This window comes from Taudactylus pleione, unplaced genomic scaffold (genome assembly GCF_031769625.1).
Source record: "Taudactylus pleione unplaced genomic scaffold, aTauple2 ptg000256l, whole genome shotgun sequence".
Lineage (NCBI taxonomy): Eukaryota > Metazoa > Chordata > Amphibia > Anura > Myobatrachidae > Taudactylus > Taudactylus pleione.
In genome coordinates this window covers 8853677-8869752 of record NW_028284658.1, presented here as the reverse complement: position 1 = coordinate 8869752, position 16076 = coordinate 8853677, and the positions used below count along the sequence as shown (strand labels likewise).

At 42.6% G+C, this 16076-nt stretch overlaps 1 protein-coding gene across 4 annotated transcripts in view; it reads right to left on the bottom strand.

Annotated features, from left to right (window-relative positions):
* PLCG1 (phospholipase C gamma 1) overlaps positions 1 to 14716 on the bottom strand; it is a 93057-nt gene extending 78341 nt beyond the window's left edge. For 2 of the 4 annotated variants that reach the window (XM_088480625.1, XM_088480626.1), the window contains exons 1-2: positions 14614 to 14716; positions 13931 to 14250 (exon numbers count right to left, since the gene is read on the bottom strand). In XM_088480625.1, coding sequence (XP_088336751.1) covers positions 13931 to 14250; positions 14614 to 14645 — 352 coding nt within the window. In that variant the 5' untranslated portion in view covers positions 14646 to 14716. Of the gene's footprint in view, positions 1 to 13930; positions 14251 to 14459; positions 14555 to 14609 lie in introns of those variants that run through there. The other 2 variants (XM_088480627.1, XM_088480628.1) reach the window with 2 other exon arrangements.
* Positions 14717 to 16076: the final 1360 nt, after the last annotated feature.

Below are 16076 nucleotides of genomic sequence, written 5' to 3'. Positions count from 1 at the left end.
CTAGTAAAAAACAAACAAAAAAAAAACCGGACTTTAAAAATGACTTGTGCACTGACTGGTACAATATTTTAACTGCTATTTTCTCTGTAATACTTTGTGCAATTATTTGTTATTCTGACAGTTTTTCTCCACACTTGTTACCCATTTATCCCAGATAAAAAAAAAAAAAAAAAAAGTGTTCTCCAGCCGTAGAACAAGTCAATTTAAGTCTTCTCTCTCTCTTTGAACATTCTCTGCTACACAGTAATTTTTTCCTTACATTTGTGGCATCAATACACAGACCTCTAACACCAGTGAAGCCGGCCATTCATTTTATATCTGGTCTAACTTGTACAGTATGTATGCCAGGTGTAACCACCTTGAACAAATACATTAAGAGCCTTTTTATGGCAACTAGTTTTATGTAATACCTACAGCTCAAGTATGTATATGATACACATGCCAGACCCTTCCCCTATAATACTTTGACAGTACTTATCCAGTTTATCAGAGAAGTGGAGGGGGGGGGGGGGTGACATCTTTTAGCACAGATTGTTCGTTACTGCGGTAAATCCCAGCAATACCCAATGCTAAAGCACATGATTGGCTCACACAGCCCACAGCAGACGTGACATGCCGGAAACCGAGCACTTCACTTCCCCCTTATAATAGATTTAAATAAATTACATTTACACTCTAGAAAACCAATACTTATTTAATTACGTATACTTATTCAATATACAGAAATGAGTAAAGCAAATAAATATGGTAAGAAGAAACTGTAGTAACTACAGGACAGACTTCAAGCAGCTTCTGATATCCTTTAAACGTCATTTGATCCTCAGGGGGCAGCTACATTATCCTCTCATATCCTGCTTAGAGCTTGTCCAAAGAACCCGGTAGATGAGTCTGACGAATTCCCAGCCAGACAGACCCAGGGGAGAACAGAGCTGCAATGCGGGGATGGGCGGCCCCCTGTGTGGCTCTCTATGGTAGGTTACAGAACATGGATGTGGTATAATAGGTCTACATGAAAAAGGTAAAAAATGTCTAGATAGACACCAGATGTTAGACAGAAAATAGGTCGACAGGGACAAAAGGACGACAAACAAATGGTCAACACTTTTTTTCCCTTCTAACCCTAATCTTCACCCTTACCCTCTCCTTGGTGCCTAACCCTAACCCTCCCTCCTGGTGCCGAACTCTAACCGTCGAGATAGGTGCCTGACCCTAACCCTCCCTCCTGGTGCCTAACGCTAGCCGTCGGGGTAGATGCCTGACCCTACCTATCCCTTCTAGTGCCTAACCCTCCCTCTTGGTGCCTAACCCTAACAGGGAAAAAAAAAAAAGTGTCGACCATTTGTATGTCGACCTTCTTCCATGTCGTCATTTTGTCCGTCTAACATCTGGTGTCTATCTAGACATTGTCGACCTTTTTCATGTAGGACTATAGTCCGGATACCACAGAACCTGAATAGGAAATTAATGATAAAGAGGTGTTTTAGGGTGGTATGGAGAATAAAGGGGTGATATATCACACCTCATAGAGAGAAGAGAGCTAGCTAAATGAGAGCTAGAAACTGATTGAGTGCTAGTGATTTTTTTTTTGCCTTCGATATAGTCCTAGTCAAAGTCTATTACTATCCAAAGACTAGACTCTAGAAAAGAAGAATATATGGTAAAACTTACATTTTACATGAACAAAAAGACACTTTATAGTTCAGAGGGTTAATACTAAAAAAACACAGTGGCAGTCCTAGCGATATATCAAACCTGGGGCAGTCCCTGGAAAATTAGGGACATTTGGCAACAATGCATTTACTGAAATGCTAACATAAGGAATTAGCTCTCTCCCCACTATACAGGAGGAGAGAGATTGTATCAGTTACTGTCCCATCTGCAGGTAAGAGAATCCGCAGAGACAAAATCAATAAGCAGCAGACATGGCCTCCCATGGGGACAGAGCCAAGGGCACAAGATACAGCCACAAATAGAATACCATTCTCATGGTTATTGCCCATAAATAATTAGCTTATTCTTCTAAAGTAAAGCTATAATGGTTTGTTTCATCTAAGAGGTAACTTCTTTGTGGTCCAACAACTTTAATATAACCCCACAAGTGACAGTATTTATTCAGCAGTGAGCTGCAGGACTCTGGTAATGGAGGGATGAATGCCAGTTGGGAAACAAACTTAATAGACATGGGAGGGATAGAAGAGAACACAAAGACTCCCTGTTACTAAAAGGGGACACAGACGTCTGTGTATAACCCATTTCCACAGTGGCAGGTATTACAGAGGTATGTACATCATTACAGGTTATAATGTACTGATGGAAACTGCTGGCAACATAGACCTGTTTATTTATCAAATAAACACAGAGAATAAGCAGGACGGATAAGTCACCTGAGACGGATGAATAATCAATGGACAAACACTTTACAGTATCTTCGAGAAGGCTCAAGGTCACAGTGTGTTATATGTATGGTCTCTTCCAAAACTGCCAGGAATACTTTTTGGCTCCTTACAAATACAGATACCAGTTATCCACAGAAAGTACAGGCTGCACTGGTCTCAGCCAAACAATTTACTTGAAACTAGTTATATCTTTGCGGTAAACAGCAATGTGAATATATAGGGGTCTATTTACTAAGCAGTGTTAGTAGACCGAGTGAAAAGTGATAAGGTGCCAGCCAATCAGCTCCCAACTGTCATCTCACAGGCTGATTGAAAAATGACAGTTGGGAGCTGATTGGCTGGCACCTTATCACTTTTCACTCGGTCTCCTAACACTACTTAGTAAATAGACCCCATAATCTGCATTCTCATGAATAGTGAGCCAGCCCAGAAATGCCTGCTTCAACTGTGAGCAAGCAGAAGGCAACGGGTACACTACATATGGACACAATATTATAGAACAACAAAGGGACATGCAACATTTTATGGTAGATAGATCTATGCTTACAGTGGAAGAATTATGAGGTCACTTGCAAAATAGATTACATTTGGTGATCAGTGATGTCACATGACTTCCTGTAAAGGAATGGTATGTAATGCCGGCTGTCGGGATGTCTACTGTCAGAATACCGACAGCGGCAATCCGATAGGGGTCGGGTAAGTATACTTACCCTCCCCCCCTTCCCAACTAACCATACCTTTTTGTAGCCTAACCCTCCCCATTAGTGCCTAAACCTACCCCCCCCCTCCCTTCGTGCCTAAACCTAACCCTCCCCCAGTGGTGCCTAACCCTAACCTCCCCCCCCCAAAACCTAACCCCGCTACACTCCCTAAACCCACGTGCGGCTAATGCTAAGCGCACCCCGTACTTACCTTGTTCGGTCTAGAGTCCATTGACGCCTATCTTAGGTCCCTTGTCGGGATTTGGATGTTGGTATTGCCGCCAGTCTCATAACTACATCCCCCTGTAAAAGTGTTTTGTGATGGAATGTGCAACTACAATTGAAGGTAAAACCAAGCTAGCTTAGTTTCAATTTGAAACTAAAGCTGCATACACACGTTGGATGGTTGTACAGAAAATCTTTACAACCATCCAACTAGTTGATTGGTTGGAATAAAAATCTGGTAAAGTATGGGAGTAACTAATGATCAGCAATTTGCTCCTAAATGCCAGAAAACAGAAGAAAATGGACATCAGACAAGTTTGTTAAATGTTTGATCTAAACAATTTGATCAAACAACAGTTTTTGTCCATTTTCCGGCATTTGGGAGGAAATTGCTGATTGTCATTTGCTTTTATACCCTACCAGATTTTCATTCAAACCAATCAACAAGTTAATGGTTGGACAGAAAATCTTTACGTGTGTATGCACCTTAAGGCCCGTATTCAATTAGACGCGAAAAGTCGGAAAGGTTTCGCCTGTCCGACTTTCCGCCTACAATCGCCAGTTTCAGACGCGAAAACTTTGTGTGCATCCCCGCTTTTCGCCCTATTCAATTCCAAACCACGCAAAACCGGCAAGAGGCGAATGCGGAACGTATTGTATCAAGTGGGGAAATCAGTCTGTACCCCAAAAAAAGATGCACTAACATAGCGAATCAATGTAAAGGTGTACTAATAGCCCTAATAAAAGTGTTTCGGCTATTTAAGTAGTTTAAATTGTTTCTTATTAACGTCTTTGCACAAGTGGTGAAGAATGGCATAAAGCAATATTTTTTTAAGAAAATAAGTAGTCCTGGCAAATTTGGGGCACTTGAAAATGGGTGCTAGCATATTTTTAGGTCTCTAAAGTGCAGTTTAAAAAACAAAATGTGAAAAACCATCCTCACAAATGCACCTGCAATCCCAAAAACTCTTGGCCCCTCATTATAGCACCCCAAGAACCTTATTTTGCTAGTTTTTAATAGATGTCCCCCCACTTTTTAGCCCCCAAAACGAAAGTACTTTTTTGGGTTGTTCTGAGGAAATTTTTTTTTTTTTTTTAAATTATGATTTGTCCTTTGGGGGGCTGTTCCAAGGGTTCTGGGTGTTTTCCCCACTTTTGCACCCCAAAACAAAAGGGTTTGCACTTCTTTTCACCTGCTATTCATAGGAGATACTTTTTAGCCTATTACACTGCATTGAGTTTCTGCTTAGGCGAAATCGTCCTGGAATTGAATATGGAGATACTTTGAAAACAGGCGGAAAGTCCGAATCTGCAGAAACTTTTCACCTCTAATTGAGTATGCGACCCTAAGTCAAAATGCTATTAATAGTCACCACAGAGTCAACTTGCTGTCTTAAGGTGCATACACAATTAGCGATTTTTTGAACGATTCTCCAGATTCCGACGGCTCAGAAAGACAAATCTTTAAAATTGCTAAGTGTGTACGCACTGTCGCGCGATGCGCGCTCCTGTGGGGCAGTCAGCCACATCAGGTCGGCCCTACATGCAGCGGTATACGGCAGAAGCCAACATTTCGGGTGGTCGGGCACAGAGTCTAATGTGTACCGGCCGCCCTATATGTCGGCCGGTCAACAGTGAGGGGGTCGCATCGCTGGGTACACACGTCGTTTAGTGTGTACCCAGCTTTATGCTTTCTATATGTGCACTGAACTTCTTTGGGATTATATACTTAAATAATGGTAATAACATACCCCTCTTGTAAAATATATCACATGCATAAAACACACGATTGCATTGATGGTGCTACATTAAGACTGCAGTAACACTTACACAGCCTACTAAACACATAATTCTCCTAGCCAGAGCGTCAAACCCAATTTTCTCTGAGCATCCTTCAGTTTTGAAATACAGAACACCCAAATCAATTCCATTTGCCACTTTAAAAGTAATGGCAGGCAAGGCACAATAATAAACTGCAATCTATATACTGCAGCTTACTATTGGCTCTCCTGCTCACACTAATGTTGTAAACTGTATGTGTATAAAGAAGCAAAGGATCCCCAAGAAAACCTGATAAACAGAACAGCCTTCATGGCTCCAGATTGTGGAGGGAGGAAACTAGTAAAATGTAAATTAGGCGGTTGCATAACATAAAAAAAAAAAGTTTATTGTTTTATAGAAATTCTCTGAAATAGTATAAAAACCTGCTATTTTCTATGATCCTGTAAAGGACTAGCCTTTTCAAGGTGCACCAACAGAAAGGATCAATATGTACTATCAGTACCCCCAGACGAAAAGGGGTTTCTAAACAGAAAGAGGGCAGTGTGCAATTCTACACAAGCTGCCAATTTGGCTCTCCAGGCACACAAGACGAGTGTAACAAACAATGTATTTCCAAAACACCCAGAAACCAATAACTTTGTTGGGTAAACAGAAAGATGTTGTAAAATGGCAGACCAGGATATAATACACCATTTATTCACTGTTCTGTGTGTCAGAATGTTGTTAGTGTACTGGGCAATGTGTGGTACATTCATAGTACGGCAAAGAACATTTAAGGTAACATTTTCTGATGGCAACGATTTATCCTTATAAAATGAACAGGCCTGTTTACACAAACAAAAATAAATCAGATAAACTTGTTTAGGGTAACAGTGTGTACACACTAGATGATTCGCTCCATGTGCGATATCGTCTAGTATGTCCCCGGCAGGGGTGTGCTCACTGTAGTTAACGACATTGAACGCACACACTGAACGATATCATGAACGATCGAGGAATTTGTCCTTTTGTTCAGGGATGAGGGCACCCTCCCTCATCCCTGAACATGCAACAACCTGACAATATCGTCAGGGTGGCCTGCATGTTCGGGCAAGGAACGACAATGACCAAAGACCTGCGAGAGCGAGCATCATTGGTCGTTCGTCATTATCATTCATCATTTTAGCATACACACTGCAGTGTTCTCCCCAGAATTTTTTTCTAGCCAGGTGGCATCCAAAAGTAGCCGGGTGGAGGCCTTCGCAATTATGTGCGCGCCGGAAAAAGGGGTATCTCCCTTACCAATCCAGCCCAACAGGTCTCAGGCTGCTTCCCCACTGGCTCTCATTCAAAAGTGCCTATTATACAGTGCCCCCTGTAGTTTTCCCCTTTATGCATTGACCCCTGTAGTTTACCTTTGCATTATGCATTGCCCCCTGGCTGAAGCAGTGCCCCTGACTGGTCCCTTATGTAGTGCCTCCAGGCTGGCCCCTTATGCAGTGCCCCCAGGTTTAATAGTGTCCCTTATGCAGTGCCCCAGGCTTAAATAGTGCCCCCAGACTGGCCCCTTATACAGTGCCCCCAGGCTTAAATAGTGTCCCTTATGTAAGTAGTGCCTCCAGACTGGCCCCTTATGCAGTGCCTCCAGGCTGGCCCCTTATGCAGTGCCCCCAGGTTTAATAGTGTCCCTTATGCAGTGCCCCAGGCTTAAATAGTGCCCCCAGACTGGCCCCTTATACAGTGCCCCCAGGCTTAAATAGTGTCCCTTATGCAGTGCCTCCAGGCTGGCCCCTTATGCAGTGCCCCCAGGTTTAATAGTGTCCCTTATGCAGTGCCTCCAGGCTGGCCCCTTATGCAGTGCCCCCAGACTGGTCCTGGTCCCAGCCCCAGCCCAGCACTTACCTTTACTTGCTGGCCACTCCCGATCCCGCTGCCTCGATCTAACTAGACCTAACTAGATCTAAGAGATCCAGCAGGCGCGCGGGGCAGGCACCTCACGTCGCGGGTGACGTCATGTCACCCACGCAGTGCATCACTGGGAACACTGGCCTCTGAAGCGATCGGAGGCTTCTTTAGCCTCCGGTCACTTCAGAGGTCAGCGTTCCACAGCGGGAGTCGGCGGAGAAAAGTGCCGGGTGGCAGGCTGTTGCTGCCGGGCGATGCGCCCGCAGAAAACAGCCTGGGGAGAACACTGCACACTGGCCGATATTGTTATCGGCTGAACTATAACGATATCATTATCATTCCGTCGCTTAAAATATCATCAAGTGTGTACGCACCTTTATTATTTTCTTATTAGTGTGTTAAATTCTGTAATTTCCTACCTTATCTACACAAGCCAAAGAAAACACAAACACTATGCACTGTGATTCTGACTAGTTGCTATGCGTTACAGCACATTTTATAAACAGGTCTGTGTCAAAATGAAAACGATTATTTAACACTGCCATTATACTTTAGTATAAAGACTAAAAGGTGCATACACACGGAACGATATATTGTTACGATATGAACGGTCACAATATCGTTCCGTGTGTATGCAATGAACGACCAACGATGCGCGCTCGCGCTGGACAAAAATGATATCGTCCATCAGGCATGCATCCATGCCAATCTGGACGATATCATGCATTTTCCATAGGGGTTTGCGATCGTTGGTCGTTGGTGATATCTTTGGTGTGTGGATGAACAACATCGTTCATCCAGCACACCAGGAATTTCAAGGGAGATCGTTCAGCGATATTGCTCGCTGAACAGATCATTCCGTGTGTACCCAGCATTAGAGAGAGATTAATACAGCTTGGAGAGAGACAAAATTGGAGATAAACAGCACCAACCAATCAGCTCCTAACTGTCATTTTTGGTTGGTGCTATTTATCTCCAAGCTTTATTAAATCTCCCCTATAAGCAGTGAAAATCATAAATTAATTCTTCAGATCCTAATAACAGACTCAGGGCCTGATTCAGAGCCACTCGTAAGCGGCCGCTCGTTCGCTCCGAGCGATGTTCGCACAACTGCGCATGGGTTTTAGTACGCATGCGCGAGCCAGTCAGTGCGGCCGAAAATCGTGTGCTCGCAAAATAGCGAATGCCTGCTAATTTGAGTGACAGGATGAGGCGTTTGTGGGTGGTAACAGGGGAAGGTGCTTGAAAACGGGGAGTGGAGATCCGAACGCAGGTGTGCCAAAACGGGCGTTTTAAGGGTGTGCATAATTAACAAAGCAGAGTCATCGACCACGTCACTTGGTTGTTTCTTAGCCACAACTGTTCGCATGATTGCGGTAGGAAAATCCAACCACAAGCACAGCGAGCAGTTCATTCGCCTTTCGATGTACTCGATTAATCTAATAAATAGCGGAGATGACGTATGATGCGTGCGGCCAGGGGGCGTCTTTACAAAATAGCGAGCGCATGTTTTGTTCGCTCGCTCAGACATAGAGGCGTCAACAGACCGCAATGAGCGAACGGTCAATTTAAATAGCCAGCCCCTTTTTCTGGACGAGCGAGCGCAAATAGTGTCCGGCTCTGAATCAGGCCCTCAGAATGCCCCAATGCTTTTGGTAGCAAAGACAGGGACAACAAAACTAAAGTCAGACAAACCAAAGCAGAGTGTAGTACAACAAACAATGCTCATTAACTTTTGATAAGCAATTCAAAAGAGAAAAGCATAAACACACTGGGCGCTCTGAAAAAAAAAAAAAAAAAAACACCACATGAATTGTCTGCAATACTGAATTTTACAAGCAAATATAAAACTTAGAAGTCAAAATGGAAAAATAGTGACTAAAGCTGGGAAAAGAAAAACTCATTTAAGAAGATGCCCAACAAATAAACAAAACTACTAAAAACAATGATAAAAAAAACTTTCAATAACTAAGCAGAAATCAGCGCATTACATTTAAAGTTCTGTTTTTGGCAAACAAACCACAGGCTCACTGCAGTATCCTTCAACAAATTTACAGACAGGAAGATTGCTGCGTATAGGCAAAATGGTCTTTCATCTCTCACATTCTATTAGTAGACCTTTTATACCAAAGTCAACATATATGACAGACATGCATAACATTACGTACCTGTGCCGGTATGGGATTCCAGTCTAAAGATCTACAGTAAAAAGGTAGACAATGTCTAGATAGACGCCAGATGTTAGACAGTCAATAGGTCGACAGGGACAAAATGTCGACACACTAAAGGTCGACTTGTATGGTCACCATGTACAAATGGTCGACACATGGTTTTGTTGTTGTTGTTGTTGTTAGGCACTTACCAGGGGTTTAGGGTTAGGCACTGGAAGGGCCGGTTAGGGTCAGGCACCTACCCCGACAGTTAGGGCAAGGCACCAGGACGGATGGTTAGAAAAAAAAAAAAAGTGTCGACCATTTTCGTGTCAACCTTTTGTCCCAGTCAACCGACAGACACCAGACGTCAGACAGTTAATCTAGACCAGTGGTTCTCAAACTCGGTCCTCAGGACCCCACACAGGTCACGTTTTGCAGGTCTCCTGGCAGGTGCACAGGTGTAAGCATTACTCACTGACACATTTTAAAAGATCCACAGATGGAGCTAATTATTTCACCTGTAATTCTGTGAGACCTGGAAAACATGCACCGTGTGGGGTCCTGAGGACAGAGTTTGAGAACCTGTGATCTAGACATTGTCTACCTTTTTACTGTAGATCTTTCAATCCACACCCACTAGTATTATATGGGGGAGCTGAATTTACTAAAAAAATTAAAATTATATTATTTGAGACAAGATTAGGCAGGGCAAAAAAGAAATCACTTTAGCATGAAATTAACTTGGGAAACAACATAAAATCTGGCAAGGATGAGGTAATCCTTTTCTGTGTAAAGTCAAAGTGGATATAAATTAATGCAGAAACTGTTAAGGGGCCTATCCACTAGGCAACCTGACAGACTAAACGTCAGGCGTTCAGACCTTCAGGTCGCCGAGGTGTGGTGCCCGCACTGAATGGCTTTCATTGAACGTCATTCAATGCAGTAGTCCGACCTCCTATCTCTGAACATGCCAAACCTGACGAGCGTCGTCAGGTTGACGGGCATGTTCAGTAGACAGTCGGGTCGGCAAGGACCCAGCGTGCACACGCATCGCTGGTCCTTGCCGGCTATCCATTACACGACTTTGTGAACAATGCGACCAAAACCTCCTGGTTTTGGTCAGATTGTTCACAAAATCGTGTAATGGATAGGCCCCTTAAGTAACAAAAAGTGTCATACCAGACCAAACATAAATAAAAATAGTTAAAGTCAGAAACAGAGGTTTCCAAACTCTGTCCTCAAGGTACCCTAACAGTCCAGGTTTTAAGGCTATCCATGCTTGAACATGGATAGCCAATTTTCAGTTCTGCCGATCAAAGCCGCAGATCTGTGGACATCGAATGGGGGAAACACAGCATGTTAAAAATCCCCAATTCAGCAATCCAGACAATTTTTTTGGCCAGGAATGGTGAATCGAGGATTTCTAACATGTTGGATTTCCCCAACAGAATGGGGAATTGGGACAAAACATCACAGATTACAGGCCCCATATGGCACTAATTAATCTGTAAAACAGGTCTGCTAGCCACAGGTCTCCCCACCTTTAGCAAATTGTTTGAAGTAACTCATCTATTGGGGTCCACTAATGTTTTCTCCCTCTGAGTTTTTATGTTACTTGTCAGCTCAAAACTACACATGTATAGAACCAATATGTTTCAGATGTGGGGGGGAATCTTTTTAGAAAATATTCTGCAGGATACAGCATAAAATTTTAATCATTTTTGCAAATGAAAATGAAGCATATTACTGTATGTGATTGAATTGTTTATGTCATTTTCACTCATGAAATCATAAACGTACAATTACAGGTAACCAACTGAATGCAAGCTGTCATTTTCCAGTTTCGTTTAAGAAAATGAAAGCAAGACATTAGATTGGTTGCTATGGGTTACAGTACAGCATTGCAATTTATTTCCTTTTGTTTGGCATTCAACACACTTTTTTGAAAGTTTGGTATGCATTAGAGCATAAAAAGAAGCTATGTCCAACACATTATAATTTCCAATATCTTAGATTTATAAAGTGCCATGAGTCCACAGTGCTGTACAAAGGGGGACGACACGTTTAATAAATGATACAAAGTTATACTATGAACAAACAGCATGAGCTAGTACATATTCACATATCATACAGTACAATGACAGGAACAAGAAAAGGAGGCTAGACTTGGTACATGAGGTACGGACCTTCCTGTGAAAGCTTATATTCATACAAAAAAATCTCTTCAAAGAAAAGGTATTGAGCCTACATCATGGTACAACCATCGTACAACAATTCCTCCGTCAGGGCGCGATAGCCGCTGGCGACGGTATTTCTGCTCGCACCCTCAGGAGGGTGCGAGCAGAAATGTGCGAGAAACCCCCTGGTTAGGGCGTGCTAACCGCAGTTAGCATGCCCTAACCAAAACTTTAGACGGATTTAGCCATTTTACAAGGCTAAACCCAGGGGCGAAGAGAGCGATAATTAGTGAGCGCCCAGAACAATTGAATTGCAACACTGGGCGCTCATTAATTATCACGCCTAAAAAAAATTATTGAATCGCCCCTGACTTATTAATAAAACATGTCTGGTATTTATTTTCTCATAAATGACAATGTTTAAAATGTTAGAATAAACTTGTCTGGAGCATAGTTTAATTATTAATGTTTATTACTGCCAGACTGGCCAACATGCATTATATAGTTTATGTTTTACATATGTATCATATGTTATTCACCGCTAGGTTACAATTTGTTCATGGCTTCTACATTGTATTTGCCATGCTTGTACTTTGAATAACATTTAACTCGATAAGGCTATGCTTAAAATACTTGGCACTAAAACTGTCCACACACTATACATATATTTCTTCTAAAGAACCTCAGACTGGCTCTTTAAATACAAGTGCATTCTTCAATATGTTCATAGAACATCCCACCTCAAAAAAACAATATGTTTGACAACAAGAGAAAAATGCAAAGAACAAAAAAAATTAAAAAAAACAAAAAACAAAAACACACACAAATTCTAACTAATAATATAAATAATACAGTTGTGTAAAATTTGTTAAGGAAAAAAAATATTTTTTTAATTTTGTGTGTGGCCGGCCAGACTGTTTTAATGCACAGATATGTATAATGTGATACTGATCTATAAGCTGGTAACTGGGAAAATTGGCAATGTGACACTTATTACTCTGATTATTGGAAGCCGAATAAAGTAGCAGCAACTACGGGTCTATTGACTGCAATCCTATATTAAGTGATGCCATTGCCAAAATAATAAAAAAATCTGAAGGCAGAAAACAGCAATTTAAGGGGCATATGTATCAAAGCTTGATGCGAGATAAAATTGTGAAATATATATCACCAACCAATCAGCTTCTAACTTACATTTTGCAGGCTGTGTTTAAGAAATGATAGTCTGGATCGGATTGGTTGGTGATATATATTTCACAATTTTATCTCACATCAAGCTTTGATACATATGCCCCTATATAGTGAGGAAAACAGATGAAAAACTGACAGATCCATTTTAAAACAAGTAGTTGTAGCGGGTACGTAATTTACCACCACACGGCTACAAGGAGAAAAGGTTCTTTAAAATAGATTACACAAAAGTGGAAAGTATCTCTGAATGCTTACATCTATGTAGCATGGTGGACTGTATTGTTGCCATCCCTCAATTGGGGTATTATAATAGTTGGCCAATTTGGTAGAACTTGTTGGTCACCTCAGTTGGCAGTAGCTCCAGGAATACCATTCTGTTCTTCTAAAATGTAATCTATCTGCAAATAGGATTTATAAAATCCTGTGAAATTATTTGCCAACATTTGAGAAAACATCTTTGTATGTAATGTTATAAAATGTTACATTCAGTCCAGACTTATTCTGTGCTGAGGAACAAACAGATGGGTTAATTAACTACCCAGAAGTCATGACTTTGGAAACATGTTTCCAAGCTGTCCAATATAAGAGGCCTGTTAGACTAGCTTAGTCAGCGCTGAACGGGTTAATGGAGGGGTGGAAATAGGACAATAACATCCAGGATACACCTGGAATCCACAAATAGACAAGGGAAATATAGAGCTATTCCCAGAACTGTTACAGACTCTCAGTGTACATTCCCACCATGAGCAGACAAGAATCTGACCGGTAATACAATTACCCAAAGAACTGAATAGGACATATCCTACACAAACTGAAAAATATACTTTAGACTATATAGGTCTACATAACTGTAGAAATAAAGAGGACTCTTAGATGTGACAGCGTATTGCAGAGAGATGAGAAGCAATTGTACAGCAATATGGACGAATTGTAGATCTGTACATCCAAAGATGTAATGCTTCATACATGTTGCTTATGCATGCTTTTACACCAGAAAAAGATAGATTATATACATACTGTACATATATCTATACTATTCTATAACAGGAATAAATCATATCCATAAAGAAAAAATAAAAAGAAAAATTGAGGGCTTTGGGGGAATCTGTTCTTTACAAAACAGAACAACTTGCCACTACTGGAACATGGCCTTCATGTGTTCATCCTCAGGAGGGCCTTTATAACCCAAGATGCTTTGCAAATATTGATTATTACAAGATTATATTATATATATATATTTTAGATAGATATACACATGTCTGCATATAGGTAGGAGTTAAGTAAGCTATTTTGTGTTTGAATAAAGCATATATATATTTTGTCAAACTATCCTTATTTGTATTCTTTATGTCATGTATACCTCTTAAGTGACAATACACAGGCACATATTAATAGTACGTTAACACATAAGCATGTATTACCTGCCCCTTCTATTTTGTCTGCCCCCCTGCTCCATGTAACTTGTCTCGTCTCCAGCTTCACCTGAAAGGTCCTTCTCTCTGGTTTCTGGGACTTCTTTGAGTAAAATAGAGTCATTACTGTGCCAACCTCCAGGCTCCTGCATAGATGGGTCAGCTCAGCTTCACTCTGCCCACAAGGGGCAAAGCCGTTCAAGAGCGTCCCTGCCTCCATCATCCTTCTACGGATCCACTGGGGAGCGGGCCACTCAGAGTCCACACTCCAAATCAGAGCCCTTTCCGGCCATGAGAGGACAATGCAATCCTGCAAGTGGTTCTGCTGCCTGCAATATCAACCAGAGACTGCTATGAGGAGGGGGGTTAGTGAAAGATTTCCAGCCCTCTCTATTGTTGCCAACTGAGACTGAGCTAAATCTCCCTCCTCCTTATTCTTCACCACCTCCTCTCTTCTCCCCTCCTCCTCCCCTCTGCATACACTGATCACAGGAACATGGTCTGCACATGCAGCACACTGAGGAAGTGTGTCTCATACCCTCCCGCAGGTTCCCCGCATCGCTCCTGCTCCTAGTGCGCCCCAGCAGCGCACATCAGCAGCAGCACACACCAGCAGGCGCAGGGATTTCAAAGATGGCGACTGTTTTTCTTTCATTTGGGGGCTAAAGAGTTTGCAGTCTGCACATACCCACCCAGTGGCTCCTTGCGGTGTCCTGGTTAACATGAATCCATAGAGATTCCAGTGGGATTAAAGACAGAGAGTAACTGGAGCCAGGACTCCCCACCCCTCTATCCTGTGCCTGCCTCTTAAAGGGATACGAGCTGCCCTTCAAGTTAGTGGCTGCTGCTGCTCCATGGAGCGGAGGTAGTGCTGGGATCAGGTCCGGCTCCAGGCACAGGGGAGCCGGCTGTAGAAGACCCCCGTCCTCCAGCCACCTGCTGCCGTTATTATTTTATGCTTAGGGGGAGGGCGCAGTGAGAGAAGGGGAGCAGCTAGCACCGGCCCTGGCTGGGATTTGGATAGCTGTCCCCCAGTTTTCAGGACTGTTCAGCGCCCACCTGATGGGTCTACTACACTGTGTGAAGCAGTACTGGAAGGACAAATACTGTTCAGATATTGTATCTCGCCAAAGTGCACAGTGCTGCTCAGTAATACCATTGCAATATAGAAATGGTCAAATGGTTGAATGGATCTGCAGGGTATAGTGTTACTATCCCCTACCAAAGCAATGTGTGAGTGTAGTTGTGTAGATAGAACGTTGACAAACACATAAGGTTAATGCAGTGGTGGCTGGGCGTACAGTGACGGTGCCCGCCTCAGAAGCAGGCAATCTTACCTTCTTCATCTACTGAGAAGTATGTGTCATAGGGCAGGCAGTCAGGGTAAAGGTGGCTCCATCACAGCCGGACACTATTGGCTGCTCAGTGCTCAAGACTGTCTTCTAGGCAAAGGAATATTAACTTACATTGCAAAAGCAAATTCTGTTTCTTCAAATACTATTACTATTTAATAATGTACATATGCTTTGAGTGGTCCCCTGGTTACGCTACTTACGTATCTTCACTATTCAGTGAAGATACGTAAGTAGTGTAAACTTGAGGAAATACCATTCAGCCCCTTGCGGGCTCGCTTCGTTCGCCACGCTGCGGGCACGGTGGCTCGCTTCACTTGCCACATGGATTTATTCCCCCTCCATGCCCACTTGGATGGTAGGGAATGAAGTTGGATGGTAGGGAATGACGTTGGACATTAGCGTAAAGATGAGCCAGTGTCCAACGTCATTTCCTACCATCCAACGTCATTCCCTACCATCCAAGTGGGCATGGAGGGGGAATAAATCCATGTGGCGAGCGAAGCGAGCCACCGTGCCCGCAGTGTGGAGAGCGCAGCGAGCCCGCAAGGGGCCGAATAGTATTTCCTGGTTACGCTACTTAAGTAGCGTAACCAGGGGGCCGCAAAGATACGGAAGTACCCTATATTTTTAATATTTGCAACATGAACATTTATGGGAAGGGTCTCCAACTCACTAGCAGATGCAGAGGGAAACTGCAAAGGAGAAAATACCTCTTATTATACAAATATAACATCTTTTAAACCAGAAAGCTAGAAATGGAGGGAGAAAGAAAAGTAAGGATGGATCCAAAACAGTCTTTT